The sequence below is a fragment of the Eretmochelys imbricata genome, chromosome 5 (genome assembly GCF_965152235.1).
Source record: "Eretmochelys imbricata isolate rEreImb1 chromosome 5, rEreImb1.hap1, whole genome shotgun sequence".
In the NCBI taxonomy this organism is placed as follows: domain Eukaryota; kingdom Metazoa; phylum Chordata; order Testudines; family Cheloniidae; genus Eretmochelys; species Eretmochelys imbricata.
Genome location: NC_135576.1, coordinates 5,133,303 through 5,147,580, shown reverse-complemented (window position 1 = coordinate 5,147,580; position 14,278 = coordinate 5,133,303). Strand labels below are relative to the sequence as shown.

At 42.7% G+C, this 14,278-nt stretch overlaps 1 protein-coding gene across 1 annotated transcript in view; it reads right to left on the bottom strand.

Moving 5' to 3' along the window:
- KIF24 (kinesin family member 24) overlaps positions 1–14,278 on the bottom strand; it is a 32,489-nt gene that overhangs the window by 4,041 nt on the left and 14,170 nt on the right. The window contains exons 7-11 of the mRNA XM_077816606.1: positions 13,086–13,191; positions 10,365–10,436; positions 8,132–8,241; positions 4,850–7,312; positions 3,209–3,302 (exon numbers count right to left, since the gene is read on the bottom strand). Of these exons, the coding sequence (XP_077672732.1) occupies positions 3,209–3,302; positions 4,850–7,312; positions 8,132–8,241; positions 10,365–10,436; positions 13,086–13,191 (2,845 nt within the window). The remainder of the gene's footprint in view (positions 1–3,208; positions 3,303–4,849; positions 7,313–8,131; positions 8,242–10,364; positions 10,437–13,085; positions 13,192–14,278) is intronic.

The window sequence follows — 14,278 nt, the reverse complement described above, 5'->3', positions numbered from 1 at the left end:
CCATTCAATTGTAGGCCCCACTCAGCTGGGCTTGTCCATGCGATCTTTTTGTGGGGCAGGGAAGGTGGTGGGATGGGCTGGTGATATCAATACCTGTATACGAAGAACTGAACGGAGGCCATTAGGTCACATGATAGGAATTTGTGGTGTTGGTAAGAAAGCTCTGACTCAATCCCAAAGTAAATTTAAATTTAAGAATTGCTGTCAGCGATCAGTTACAGAGCACAATGACTTAGAATCATTTGAACTGTGTGCTATGCGGTTTGGATGCTCTGCAACTTCTTATAAGGGGATTTGTGTTTCTAGATTATTATTGTGTTAGGGATTATTCGTTGGTTTTATTACGGAAAGAATACTGCCTGTGTCAACCATTTTATTGGAAGGTTGTATCTGTGTCTCCCATGCACTTCCTTAGCTACATTCAAGACCCATGCCCGAGGGAAAAGAGATTGATGGGCAATAGGTGGGCTATTTAGGAGCACCCCGAAACCTGTTTTTTGGGGTAACACACCACTGCCATGGACTCTTACTTGCCCATAGGGAGCAGGTGAATATATTTTCCAAGTCGCTTCCAGTGAATGATAGAAATTCAGGAGGAAAAACTTAAATATTTTAAAAAAGGAGAGCTGCCTCTGGCTAAACAAATGGAGTATTAGGATGCTGCTTGTCAAACCCCTTACTGAACATCTCTGGAAACATTATTCAGTAAAGAAGCACCAGTGCTGTCAGCTGGAAAGCATGGTAGACTTGCCACATGGTGGCTCCCATTCTGAATTCTCTGAGGTAAGAGTCCCTGCAGCCACACTTGAAGTTTGAAGCTGTTTGGAATTAAAATGCCTTTGACAATCGGGAATGCAGAAGGGGAGCTTAGCTTCAGTGATACAGACAGAGAGCTGAAAAGGCAGCAAGACCTTGATCTGGGAAATGTAAAGTAAAACAATCCTGGGTTTAGAGGAGCAGAGGGGCTTGTTACAAAACCAGATGAGAGCTGTGTGCTTTTACAAGCAAGAGAAGAGGATAACCTGAGAGGACTGGCTGGTGATGATGCACGTGGGGCTGTGTGGATGCCTGCACAAGGTAATGGGACTAAAACCCAAGGTGTGGATTGTGATAGTTATCCAATTTCCTGTGACATCCTGGAGAAAACTGACTAAGTTAAGCCCTATTGAACTAAGTCTGAGTATTTTAGGAGTTCATTACAAATGCAAAGGAGTAAGTATTATTGTGGGCCTGCATGGAACTTCTTTAGGAGGAAGACAGGATTAATGCAATCTCTGGGAAGTATTGTGAGCTTCAAAAAACTATGCTGAACAATGGAGCAGACCTGATTGATCTTTTGGGACAAAAGATCAATAGAAAAGTCTGCTGCAGTTTCCACGGTATGCATCTGATGAAGTGAGCTGTAGCTCACGAAAGCTCATGCTCAAATAAATTGGTTAGTCTCTAAGGTGCCACAAGGACTCCTTTTCTTTTTGCGAATACAGACTAACACGGCTGTTACTCTGAAACCTATATGTGAAGTGGAATTCCTAGGAACTACTTAGGAGAAGGGGATTGCAGACTCCCTCATATGGACTCAATCTCTGAAGCTTTGCAGGGGCGAGGCAGGGTGCGGGGGAGGGGGTTTGCATGCTGCTCACCTGTTACCTGAGGGAAGTTCACAGACAAACTGAATAAAGGAGTAACTGACTTACTAATGAGTGTGCTTGTTCTGAGTGAAAGCTGTTATGAACTTGTGACCACAAAAAACCCCCTGGGTGGAGCTTGAAGGACCGATCACCACCTTGAGCCCTGGCTGCAGCTGGGGTGATCTCTGGTAAGCTTACTAGCATACATGCAGCTTCTTTAATTATTTTAATATATTTTCTCTGTAATGCTTTTACCTTAAGGATCAATGTATTTTCATAGAATGAGCTGGGTGATAACTTACTTGTGGTCAATTACACTGTTTACTCTCTCTGAGGAGAGAAGTGAAACAGGCCTGCTTAGGCAGTCTGTCTTTTGCTGGCGATATCACAACATAGTCTGGGAACTGTACAGCCTGGAAATACCCTGATCAGGAGGGAGAGAGACATGGGTCTCCACCCCAGAGAGGGGATAGGAGAGGAACCTGGAGTGGGAACCCTGCCTGGACCCTAAAGGGGGAATATAGGGGCAGTTACCCTGAACAGTGACAAGGATATCCTAAGGCAGTGGCTCTCAACCTTTCCAGACTACTGTATCCCTTTCAGGAGTCTGATCTGTCTTGCATACCCACAAGTTTCACCTCACTTAAAAACTACTCGCTTACAAAATCAGACATAAACATACCAAAGTGTCATAGCACAATATTACTGGAAAATTGCTTAATTTCTAGTTTTTACCACATAATTATAAAAGTCAATCGGAATATAAATATTGTACTTACATTTCAGTGTATAGTATGTAGAGCAGTATAAACAAATCATTGTCTGTATGAAATTTTAGTTTGTCCTGACTTCACTAATGCTTTTTATGTAGCCTGTTGTAAAACTAGGCAAATATCTAGACGAGTTGATGTACCCCCTGGAAGACCTCTAGATACCCTCAGGGGTACATGTACCCCTGGTTGATAACCACTACCCTAAGGAATCCGTAGTGTGACTGAGGGAAGCAAGCCAGAGCTGCAGTGATGGAGCAAGACACAGTGGAAAGAACTGGGTGAGCGAGGCCCTGCTGACTAGGAATCAGCAGATCTGTGGTGGGACAGGTAAGGGAATCCCAGGTGAGAGACTGATATGTGAGGACCTTTTACTAATGTCTATATACAGGGAGACATCATGTTTCACCGGTGTGCTGATTTTCTGAACTACTGACTGTAATTTGACCCACACGGCAGTGACAAAAGCTTCATGTGGGAAGTAGAAGCATTCTGAATGCTGTGATATCCCTGGAGACTGGTATGAGATAAGAAAAAGATGTTTTAACTTAAACTGTTCATAGTCAGCATGTCATTCTCAATCTCTAGCCAAGTAACTGGCAGAGTGGAGATCAGCCAAGGCACAACAAGCCTTGGAACTGAACAGTCTCCTAAAAATCTGACTCGGGGATCAGATAAGGTTCGGCTCCAAAAAAGGGGAGAGACTGAGAATGGGAATTGATGGGTAGGATGTCACTAATTCTGATTAATGCTCTTTAGGATTCTTACAGAAGTTCAGTGAGCACTGAAGTCATCATTTGAAACACTTACTGCTGCCGACATCTGATTTATCAAGGTCTCTTCCTTAAAACATAAGGATGCCATTTCATCCAGCTGCTCTCGATGGGCTTGAATCACAACCTGCCTAATTAACATAACAAACAAATAATGATGGTTACATAGCTTTCCGTGCCACCTGTAACAATTATGAGTGGGCTCTGACAAACTTCTAAGGAGAAGAAATTCCACAGATGGAGGGCTTCAGCTGGGAAAGCTCTGCCACTGAACATATTCCAGGCAAGATCTTCATGTCATGTACACCTATGTCGCTCTGTTGACTTTAGTGGCCTATGCCAATTTACATCAACTGAAAAGCTGGCCTGGGGCATTTAAACAGGCTTCAGCTGCAAGCACTTCTCAGCTGGTCTTTGCTGTGATGACGGGGTACAAGAAAAAAAGAGTCTTCAACACCTTGAACTGAGTCTAGAAGTAAACAAGTAGCCAGTGCAGAGACTTTAGCACAGAAGCTATGTATTTATGCTGGCCCACACCACACAGAAGGTTGAGCAGCTACTTTCTGCACTAATTTGAGTCCCAAGGACAGTGGATTGCAGTAGTCTAGCCATGGATGACTAAGAGGGGAGTGGCCCACAGCTTCTTGGCTAGTCATAGATGGCATAGTGGCCCATAATGCCTCTTACCAGCTGGAATCCAGGAGCAAAAATGCTGCCCAGTAGGACCTTGAGACTGTGAACCATGCTGGTGAAAGTCTGGCACATGACCTTCCATACACAGTGCAGACACCTCTATTAACTCCTCTAGGTGCTTCTCTCTGCCAGCAAGCACTGCTTCTGTCTGAAAGGGGTTGAGTCACAGCCAGTTCATCTGGATCCATGTCTGTTAGATAATGGGAGGGCAATGTCTAGCTCAGAGGTGGGCAAACTCATATCCGGCCCGTGGGACCCTCCTGCCTGAGCTCCTGGCCAGGGAGGCTAGCCCCCTCCCCCACAATCTCAGCTCACTGCGCCGCTGGCGCAATGCTCTGGGGGGCAGGGCTGCGAGCTCTTTCCAGACAGCACAGCTGCAGAGCCGCGGCCTGACCCGGTGCTCTGTGCTGCATGGTGGCGTGGCTGGCTCCAGCCGGGCAGCCCGGCTGCCTGTCCTGGTGCTCTGGGCGGCACGGCGCTCCAGGCAGTGTGGTAAGGGGGCAGGGAGCGGGGGGGGGGGGGTTGGATAGAAAGTAGGGGAGTTCAGGGTGGTGGTCAGGGGGTGGGGAACAGGGGGGTTGAATGACGGCAGGGGTTTCAGGGGGGCAGCCAGGAAGGAGGGGGGGTTGGATGGGGCAGTGGGAGGCAGTCAGGGGACAGGGGAGGGGCCCTCCATAAAATTTCAGAAACCCTATGTGGACCTCAGGCAAAAAAGTTTGCCCGCCCCTGGGCTAGCTTTTACTATCTTGAATGTGAGTATCTGATTTTGCTATCTGGTTAGCTGGACTGGCCGTTTCATATTTGTTGCCGTAGGGATGCAGTAGTTATCTAACAACTTCTCTATATATCTGACTCCAAAAAGGTGTGTGTATGTGTTTGTAAAATACATATAGCACCATATGAAACATTTAAGCAAAAGTACAATGTGTGTGGTCAGTGTCTCTAGTCCATGCAACAGAAGATAGTGTACTAGATACAAACTTACTGAGCCTTTCCCAGCGCTTCTCTGTTCCAGTTTGATGTTTCTGACGTATTGATCTGGGCGCTAATGATGGATGCATTTGGGCGAGTGTTTTGATTTGCTAATGATCTGATCTCTCTGGTAACGGATCTTGAATCCCGTTCCGCAGCATCACCACAGTCTTGGGTAAAAATACTCTGCATCAGTTTACTCTTAAGCAGCCCTATTTCCTCACCACTGAATGACAACTTGAATGTATCTTCAGAATGGTTCAAGTCCTTGCTCCTGAATTCTGACCTGGGCTGCAGTGGGCTGCTTTCTCTAGAGGGGGATGAAGTTGTACACTCCACTCTTCCTGCATTCAGAATGGATGGGGCACATGAAAAATAACCCTTTTCAGGCAAATCAGCATGTACGGTCTGAGACGTAGGCCCAATGTTGGGTCCTTTACCCATGCTAGATTTTTCTGGGCCGCTCAACAGGCTACCAGTGGTATTCTCAGCATCGGCATCATACTGCCTGCTGTTACCCAGATATTTTCTGCACTTTAAGTTATGAAGAAACAATTCATCTTCATTCTCTCCACAAGGGTTTTTGACTCTGACAGATGCTGATGCTTCTGTCAAGTCTTCATCTCGGACAAATAAACCATTAATAGAACTTTGATGTGTGTTCCATGGAGATGAACCTCCAAGGCTACAAGAAGGCTTTGCATCATGACAGGACTGTGAGAGCTGCTTGTTCTCAGTTTGTGGGGAGTGCTGCAGAGTGGACTTCCTTTCATCATGGTACATTTGTTCACCCAGCTCAGGCATGCTGCCTGTTGGTGAGGTTTTATTTCTGAGAAACTGCCTGTCCTCTTCCTCTAATCTTTTGCTGGGGCTACAGGTTTTTCTTTCCAACATCTGTTTCACTTGGAGAGCCTCTTCTTGATCAGCTGCCTCCTCACTATCAAGGAACGACCTTGTCAGAGGGGCCATCAGCTCCGACGTGAATTCTGATGAAGTATTAGAAGCTCCATAGGGGCTAGCTCCATTTTTTAGTTTCTTCCCTTCTACGTTTCCTGCAACTGGAGCTTGTCCATCTTTGATGGATTCTTCCCTTTGAGCATGTGGAAGGCTGACCTTGTTGCATTTTGTAGTCCCCGAATCCAATGTGTGGAGAACATGGAGACTTTGTGTCCCCTTTTCTGGGAATGAGGAGCTTTCACCAGGATAAACTAGATGTCTGCATTCGGATTTGTATTGTTTGTGATCAGCTGGTAAATCCTTGCTGTTTTTCCAGTTATGGACAAGTTCTTCCCGCAAGCAATAAGGTTTTTCTGCAGTATTATTGTTCACAGAAGAATCAATAGTGAAGTCGTCCTCTGTGCTCCACTCAGATTGAGTCTTGCTGCTTTCTCCATCTATAATAGGCTCCCCTGGTTCTGGAAATGTAAAGTCCTTCCCATAGTCCCAACTGTCATTAAGTTCATGCTCTTGTGTATGTGTTGCATGTTCAAACAATAAACCCTGTCTCTCTCGGCCTTTCTCCTCCTCACTTTCTTGTTCTCTCTGATGAAGGAAAAATGAAAGTTGGCTGCTCTCACTGGTGTTTCTTTTAACTTTCCTTTGGTTGGATATAGGTGAGAAAGAGTCTTCACTAAAATCACTGTCGTCCAGGTCTTCCAGCAGCATCCCCTCTTTGCATTGTGAGTCCGTGGGAGGAAGGCTCCGGTCTTGTTTAACTGTAATTTCCTGGGGCTTGTATTGGGCTAAAAACCTCTCAAGTGGTTGATAGTTCAACTTCTGCTGTAGAATAGGTAGCTGCTGAAACTGCTGGTGGTAAAGGCGCAAATGTTGTTCCCTTTCTTTCTGATGTGGAGGGAGATTTGCCCAAGTTTCAATGCACGGTTTAGTAAAAACATTTGCACAGCGCTGACTGCTGTCTGATGGGTGATTGCCATCTCCAAAGGAAAAGCCATCTCTGGAAATGAGCTGCTTTTGTACAGGTTGCACTGTCTGTATTTTCAGGCATCTGACAGGTTGTTTATCTTGAATACAATTATCTCCTTGGCCACTCTCTTTTGTCTCTGGGACTGCAGCTGTTGCGACAACAAAATCTTTTCCAGTATGATGCTTCTCAGATGGCAGTGTCAGATCATCAATCTTTTTCTTCACGGGATGCCCTATCTTTAGCATTCCTTTAATGGGACTGGTGCGACTGAGCCATGGTGAGGTCGGATTTCCTTTGTGGACATGACCCTTGGCTCCTTTTGGGGTAGAGGAAAAAGGGACATTGGTTGGATGGAACACTGAAGGGGATGCCTTTATTCTCAAAGAACTTAAAGGATGATGGAGTCCTAGTTTTACTTTCTTTGGAGAGCTCTTATCTCCCATGTGCGTGGAAGGAGAGTTTTGGATACGTTTTGGAGATACATTTCCAGCTATCCGACATCTGTTTGTGACAGGGGTACAACATTTAATCCCTTTCTTTAGTTCTTTTACCCTGTAAATAAGGACTGTGCATTAGAAAAATTAAATGCTTTCAAATAATTTACAATATCATTAGGTCAAACTAATACTTTGGTACATTAAATATTGACTTCAATGTCACAATTTGGATTTTAATCATTGGCTAATCCATGGAGGCATCAGATCATCTGCTATAGAAATGCAGTTACTTCTGTGGAGGTTTGCAGCAGCTGTTTCAATGGGGAACAATAACAATACACAACAGTTTTAAATTAGGAAGTGAAGAATACCTCTGATCAATTTAAACTGAAGGAAATTGTATCTACTTCTCCTCTCCTCAAAACCTCTCCTCAAGACCCACGTCCATCTTGATGTCTATAGGAAATTAATGAACTAACATGGCTTTTGATGATTGTCTCTTATCTTTCTCCTCCACCCTTTTCTGTGTTGCTTGTGTTCAGAGTCCTTGACCCGAAGAGTTCACAATGCATCTTCCTCTGGGTATGGACAGCATCTAACATATTCTGGGAAGTACCATCATACAAATAAAACTAGAGTTTGTCAAGGATGTTGGGGTTATCAACCTTACTGTTATGAGGAGTACCATGAGATTTGAATCACTACTAGCTGTTAGGACCTAAATTATGTAACATCTGAAAGAAGAATTTAAAACACCCATGAGAATTAAGTGCCCCAATATAATAGTGTAGTAGATGAAGATGATGTTTATGCACTGTAAGATGCATTTTTTGCTCTTTGCCCTAAGAACTCACCAGTTGATGCAATCCAAATATTTTCATCTCAAACCATAACTCCTTTTTGACTCTCAACATGGAAAATTTAAGTCACCTACCTGTCAGCATATCGTAATGTGTTCAGGGTGTGTTCCGTAGCTATGTGGCTAGGTGACACATTAGCTATCATACACGTCTTAGAATTTCCAATGAAAGAATCTTTTAATACCTTGGAGGAGGAGGAAAAATATAGCTTAAGATTCTCAGCAACTAATGTATTTCTTTTAAACAATCCAGTTTAACAGTTTAGAACCAAGTGTCCCTTTCTTCTCCCACCTAAACAACTTGCCTCTGTTGTGATTTTTCATATAAGATTTAAACTGAATTCAAGTGTTCAATCTGTCCTTTAAACAAGCCCATTTTCTTACTGGGCACCCCAAAAGTGCTGGTGTGTTTGGAAGAATAAAGCATATGTTACAATTAGAGTAACGTAATCCTGATTACAGCTTGCATGATAGTACTACAAAGAATGTAATCACGAGGCTATCTCTAAGTGGTTGTCCACCATATGAACATCTCAGAACAACTGATCTACAAGATTCTCCATATAGAACTTCACACAGGAATAAAATAACTTTATCCTGGAGTTTAGTGAACTCTCCACCACACCATTCATAAAATCATAGAATATCAGGGTTGGAAGGGACTTCAGGAGGTCATCTAGTCCAATCCCCTGCTCAAAGCAGGACCAATCCCCAACTAAATCATCCCAGCCAGGGCTTTGTCAAGTGGACCTTAAAATCCTCCCAGGCAGGAGATTCTACCACCTCCCTAGGTAACCGATTCCAATGCTTCACTACCTCCTACTGAAAAAGTTTTTCCTAATATCCAACCTAAACCTCCCCCCCACTGCAACCTGAGACCATTACTCCTCGTTCTGTCATCTGCCACCACTGAGAACAGTCTAGATCCATCCTCTTTGGAACCCCCTTTCAGGTAGTTGAAAGCAACTATCAAATCCCCCCTCATTCTTCTCTTCTGCAAACTAAATAATCCCAGTTCCCTCAGCCTCTCCTCATAAGTCATGTGCTCCAGCCCCCTAATCATTTTTGTTGCTCTCCGCTGGACGTTTTCCAATTTTTCCACATCCTTCTTGTAGTGTGCAACCCAAAACTGGACACAGTACCCAAGATGAGGCCTCACCAATGTCAAATAGAGGGGAATGATCACATCCCTTGATCTGCTGGCAATGCTCCTACTTATACAGCCCAAATTGCCGTTAGCCTTCTTGGCAACAAGGGCACACTGTTGACTCATATCCAGCTTCTCGTCCACTGTAAGCCCTAGGTCCTTTTCTGCGGAACTGTTGTCTAGCCATTGGGTCCCTAGTCTGTAGTGGTGCATGGGATTCTTCCGTCCTAAGTGCAGGACTCTTCACTTGTTCTTGTTGAACCTCATCAGATTTCTTTTGGCCCAATCCTCTAATTTGTCTAGGTCCCTCTGTATCCTATCCCTACCCTCCGGTGTATCTACCACTCCTCCCAGTTTAGTGTCATCTACAAACTTGCTGAGGGTGCAATCCACACCATCCTCCAGATCATTAATGAAGATATTGAACAAAACCAGCCCCAGGACCAACCCTTGGGGCACTCCGCTTCATAACGGCTGCCAATTAGACATGGAGCCATTGATCACTACCTGTTGAGCCTGACAATCTAGCCAGCTTTCTATCCACCTTATAGTCCATTCATCCAGCCCATACTTCTTCTTCAACTTGCTGGCAAGAATACTGTGGGAGACCGTATCAAAACCTTTGCTAAAGTCAAGGAATAACCCATCCACTGCTTTCCCCTCATCCACAGAGCCAGCTATCTCATCACAGAAGGCAATCAGGTTAGTCAGGCATGATTTGCCCTTGGTGAATCCATGCTGACTGTTCCTGATCACTTTCCTCTCCTCTAAGTGCTTCAGAATTGATTCCTTGAGGACCTGCTCCATGATTTTTCCAGGGACTGAGGTGAGGCTGACTGGCCTGTAGTTCCCCAGATCATCCTCCTTCCCTTTTTTAAAGAGGGGCACTACATTAGTCTTTTTCCAACTTCTGGGACCTCCCCCGATAGACAATTCCCCGGGGAGTAACTGTCTGTAGCTTTTGCTGTCAGCTGGCATTAACCTTGTGAATGCTTATGTTTCCTTTATAATTGGAATGAATGCTTGGGAAGCTATGCGAGTGTCCAGTCTCCAAGGGGTTAACAATATGCAGTCACCAAATCATGGCTTATTTAATTTTATTACTATCATTTCAACTCTGTTCAGTGAAGTGTCAATCACTAGCTTGGTTTTTGGTTTTACCTGAGTTAACTTGCTTTGCCGGAAAGGAGTATGAGCGTGTTCCTGATCCAGAGCCCGAATACATTCCTTTAACTAAAAAGGAGAGAGAGAAAAAAATGTATCAGTCACGCAACAAAAAGGAGAGATTGAAACGGTACCCAAAACTATGAGAGTTCACTATTTCCCCTGTCACCCTTATATCCTTAGAACAGACAGCAGCAGACTACGCTTCCTTACACTAAGGAGTGGGGAAGGCTGCCGGCTTCCGGAGACCCACAGATAAACATATCCACAATAACACTTGCAGTCTTAATGTCTGAGTGACTATTTCACCATCCCGTAACAAAAGAGTCCCTTTGGCAGATTAATAATGGACACACACAAAACATTAGGGCTATGCTTTCAACACAGAGAGTGGGATTTAGCTATAGAACTCCCATTAAAATTAATGGGACCTGAGCAGCTACATGCAAGTGTGCCTTCCTGAAAAAGATACCCATGATCTATTTTCTTGTTAATAATTATCAGCAAGAACAGCACGTAATCTTGGAGAAACATCTGCCTCTTGATTTGTTCGTTGCCTATTAAAAGACTGATATTTTCAAATGTCCATCTCTTTTTACCATGTGTCTTCACCAGCACAAGTAGAAGTGTGTCACAATCCATACCAGACTCGGATGCTTTCTACGATTGAGAAAATGAACCATGGGCCCACTGAGGGAAGCCATTACTAGTGAGAGTACTAGCAGTGACAGGAGAAAATATCTTGAGACAGATTATAGTACTGTGGTAGTAACTCTAGCTTGAGACAGACATTGCATTCTTAATGGGACACCATCCACTTCAAATCATTTTTTTTTTTTCTGAATGTATTTTAATTATTCTTAGAAATTACACCTAAGAGGCCTCTAACTGAAAGAAATTCTCTCTCTATTTTAGGGTTTTATACTGCTAACCATAACAAGTATCTGAGCACTTTCCACATGAAATCAATAGCAACAAAGTCTCTAGTGAATGTTATAGATTTTAAAGCCAAAAGTGACCATTATGATCATCTAATCTGAGCTACTGACATAGGCCAGAGAACCTCATCCAATAATTTCTGCACTGAGCTCATAAACTTCTGTTTGAGCTATAGGAGATCTTTTGAAAAGACATCCAGCCTTGATTTGAAGAGTTCAAGTGATGGAGAATCTGCCACAGTCCTAGGTAAGTTGTTCCAATAGTGAATTATTCTTAAAATTCTATGGTATTTCTCCCTTTTTGGGGTAAAAACTCTGCTTGGGGTAGGGTTCAATGGTAGACCCCGGTGATAGCACCTTCAGAGGAGATTAGAGAAGAAAAGTTTATCTTTTCAATTTATTCACAAATTGCTTTGTAATGCACCTTTAATCAGTTTCACTCTGTCTTGCACAGTCAATTTTCTCTAATTTGTGTGGGTTATTCACACAACAAGAAGTAAAAGAAAAATCCGACTCTAAAACCACAAAAGTTGGTAGGGAGACTCATGGGCGGGCTTTACTCCTTTTAACAGGAAAATACTTTAAATTCATAAACTCACTAATATCAGGTTGACTCTCTCTCTTTAAACACTTGTTTCAATGAGCTTATAAATGTCTTCATAATATTTCCTTTCAGCATGAAAAGTCTCATGCTTTTTCCCTATCCCGAAGGGAAGTTTTCTGAAAAGTATGATAAAAATTCATCCAGATTTTCTGGAATTACAGTAGAATCAAAGAGTTACGAACACCACAGGAATGGAGATTGTTCGTAACTCTGTACAAAACATTATGGTTGATCTTTCAAAAGTTTACAACTGAACATTGACTTAACACAGCTTTGAAACTTTATTATGGAGAAGAAAAATGCTGCTTTTCCTTTATTTTTTTAGTAGTTTACGTTTAACACAGTACTGTACTGGATTTGCTCTTTTTCTTTTTTTTCTCTCTGCTGCTGCCTGATTGTGTACTTCCGGTTCCAAATGAGGTATGTGATTGACTAGTCAGTTCATAACTCTGATATTCTACTGTATGAGAACAGAGACAATCAGGGGAATGGTTTTCCTCCCACTTTTCAGAGGCATAATTTTGCATTCCGATAACAAAATAAAAGGTGTTGTACACAAATATTACAATCAGGTCCACCACATAAAAATCACACAGCAGTGTGAAATGTAAAATATTTACCTGCATATATGACTCAAGTGGATGGAGATACGGTTGTTGTAGGAACCCTGGATCTAAATTGCCTGATTTCTGTGTCCTGTAACAGTTTTTTGTGGTACACTAATGGACAATGGTTCCAACCATTTGTTCTTGGGTATTAGAATGTGTTTATATGCACTCAGAGTTGAGATTATCACCATAATAATAATAAATACTCTCCAATTCTAGAGGGCCTTTCAGTAGTGGAACTTAGTGTTTTTACAAACCTGCATTAAGCCTCACAGAAAAAGAGAACATGAATTTACTATAGAAAATATGGCATATTTTAAAATATCTGACTTTTCAGTGCTATTTTAATCTGGCTGTAGGAATATATTTAAAAAGTTGTTTTTCCTCACAAAGTCTTTTTCTTCTGATTGGATTCATGACTAGAGAGCAATTTAATTGTCAGCATTTAGCATTGTGTATTTTCCACTGGGATCCATCCACATGTTACTTCCTTGTTTACTATCAGTCTAAGAACCAACCTAAAGAACAATAATTACAAAAACCTTCTCTACAAATGTGAGTAACCTACAGCTAAAAGGCTTTGGTTTATTTCTGCTCCTTCCATTTTTGTTTGTTTGTCTGAGTCTCTGGCATCAGCTGCCCTCTCGCTGCCAGCCAAGTCAATGAAAGAGATCCTAGGAAAAAACAAAAAGATGCTTTTACTTTAGCTTCTTTTTTTAAGCTGATAGTAGCAACACACTATGCCATCAGTAGAAAGATTAAATATTACTACCATAAAACAGGGGGAAATACCCACTGCAAGTGTCTCAGAGGCATCACAGTAATGAAATACCAGCAGCTACTGGAACAGAGTCACAGCATTCTGGCACTGTAACAGACAGTCATAACAGGAAGTCTAATTACTTGTGATGAGAGTGCGCCACGGTTTAATGGAGCAGCTATTTCAGGTATAACACATTCCCATCTCTAGATGATCACAATGCCAGTAATTTGAGAGAGAACACAGATTATTTAAAAAAGAATAACTTTTTGGGTCTCCTTCCGGCTAAAACAGATGTTTCATTCCAGTGTTGTCTGTCCTAATCAGATAGAAATGCAGTGCAGTTTATAAAGCCAATTAAAGGGAACTAACTGATGCACTGAATTGTCAGATGGTTTCAGAACTAATCTATGTTCCTGCTGATCTTTCTTCCCTCAAGATCTCCATTTGTTCTCATATTCTTCCCTAACTTTCCTCTTTGGCTGCTAGCTATTTTACCGATCTGTAATTTCTCCCTCTATCTTCCTCTTCGTCCACAATATCCCCACCCTCTCCTACTATCACCTGCATCCCTCCCAGCTTCGTCACTCCTTCAATAACTAAAAACATGGCACACCTACATAACCACATATCCTTCTCTTTGTAATCTTATGCACTCTTCCTCCCTCCTTCTTCACCACCCTCCCAATTATTTATTGCTCAGACCTGCTCTCTTGTCTTACAGTTAGAATAAGCTCCTTGGGGTAAAGATTGTATTTTACTTGTTTGGAAGGTGCCTACCATATTTTTTGACATCCAAAAATAATAATAAGCAGCTGACCATCTTTTCTCTGACTAGGTGGGAAGGATACCCACTTACTGCTGCAACTAATGGCCATTCAGTAAGGACCTCTGGTACTGGGTCACTATTCTACACAGCCCAGGAGCTCAGCAAACACATCTGCAAATCACAGCTTGTATCCTGACCGTCCTTGCACTTGACTGCTTCACTACCACTTACT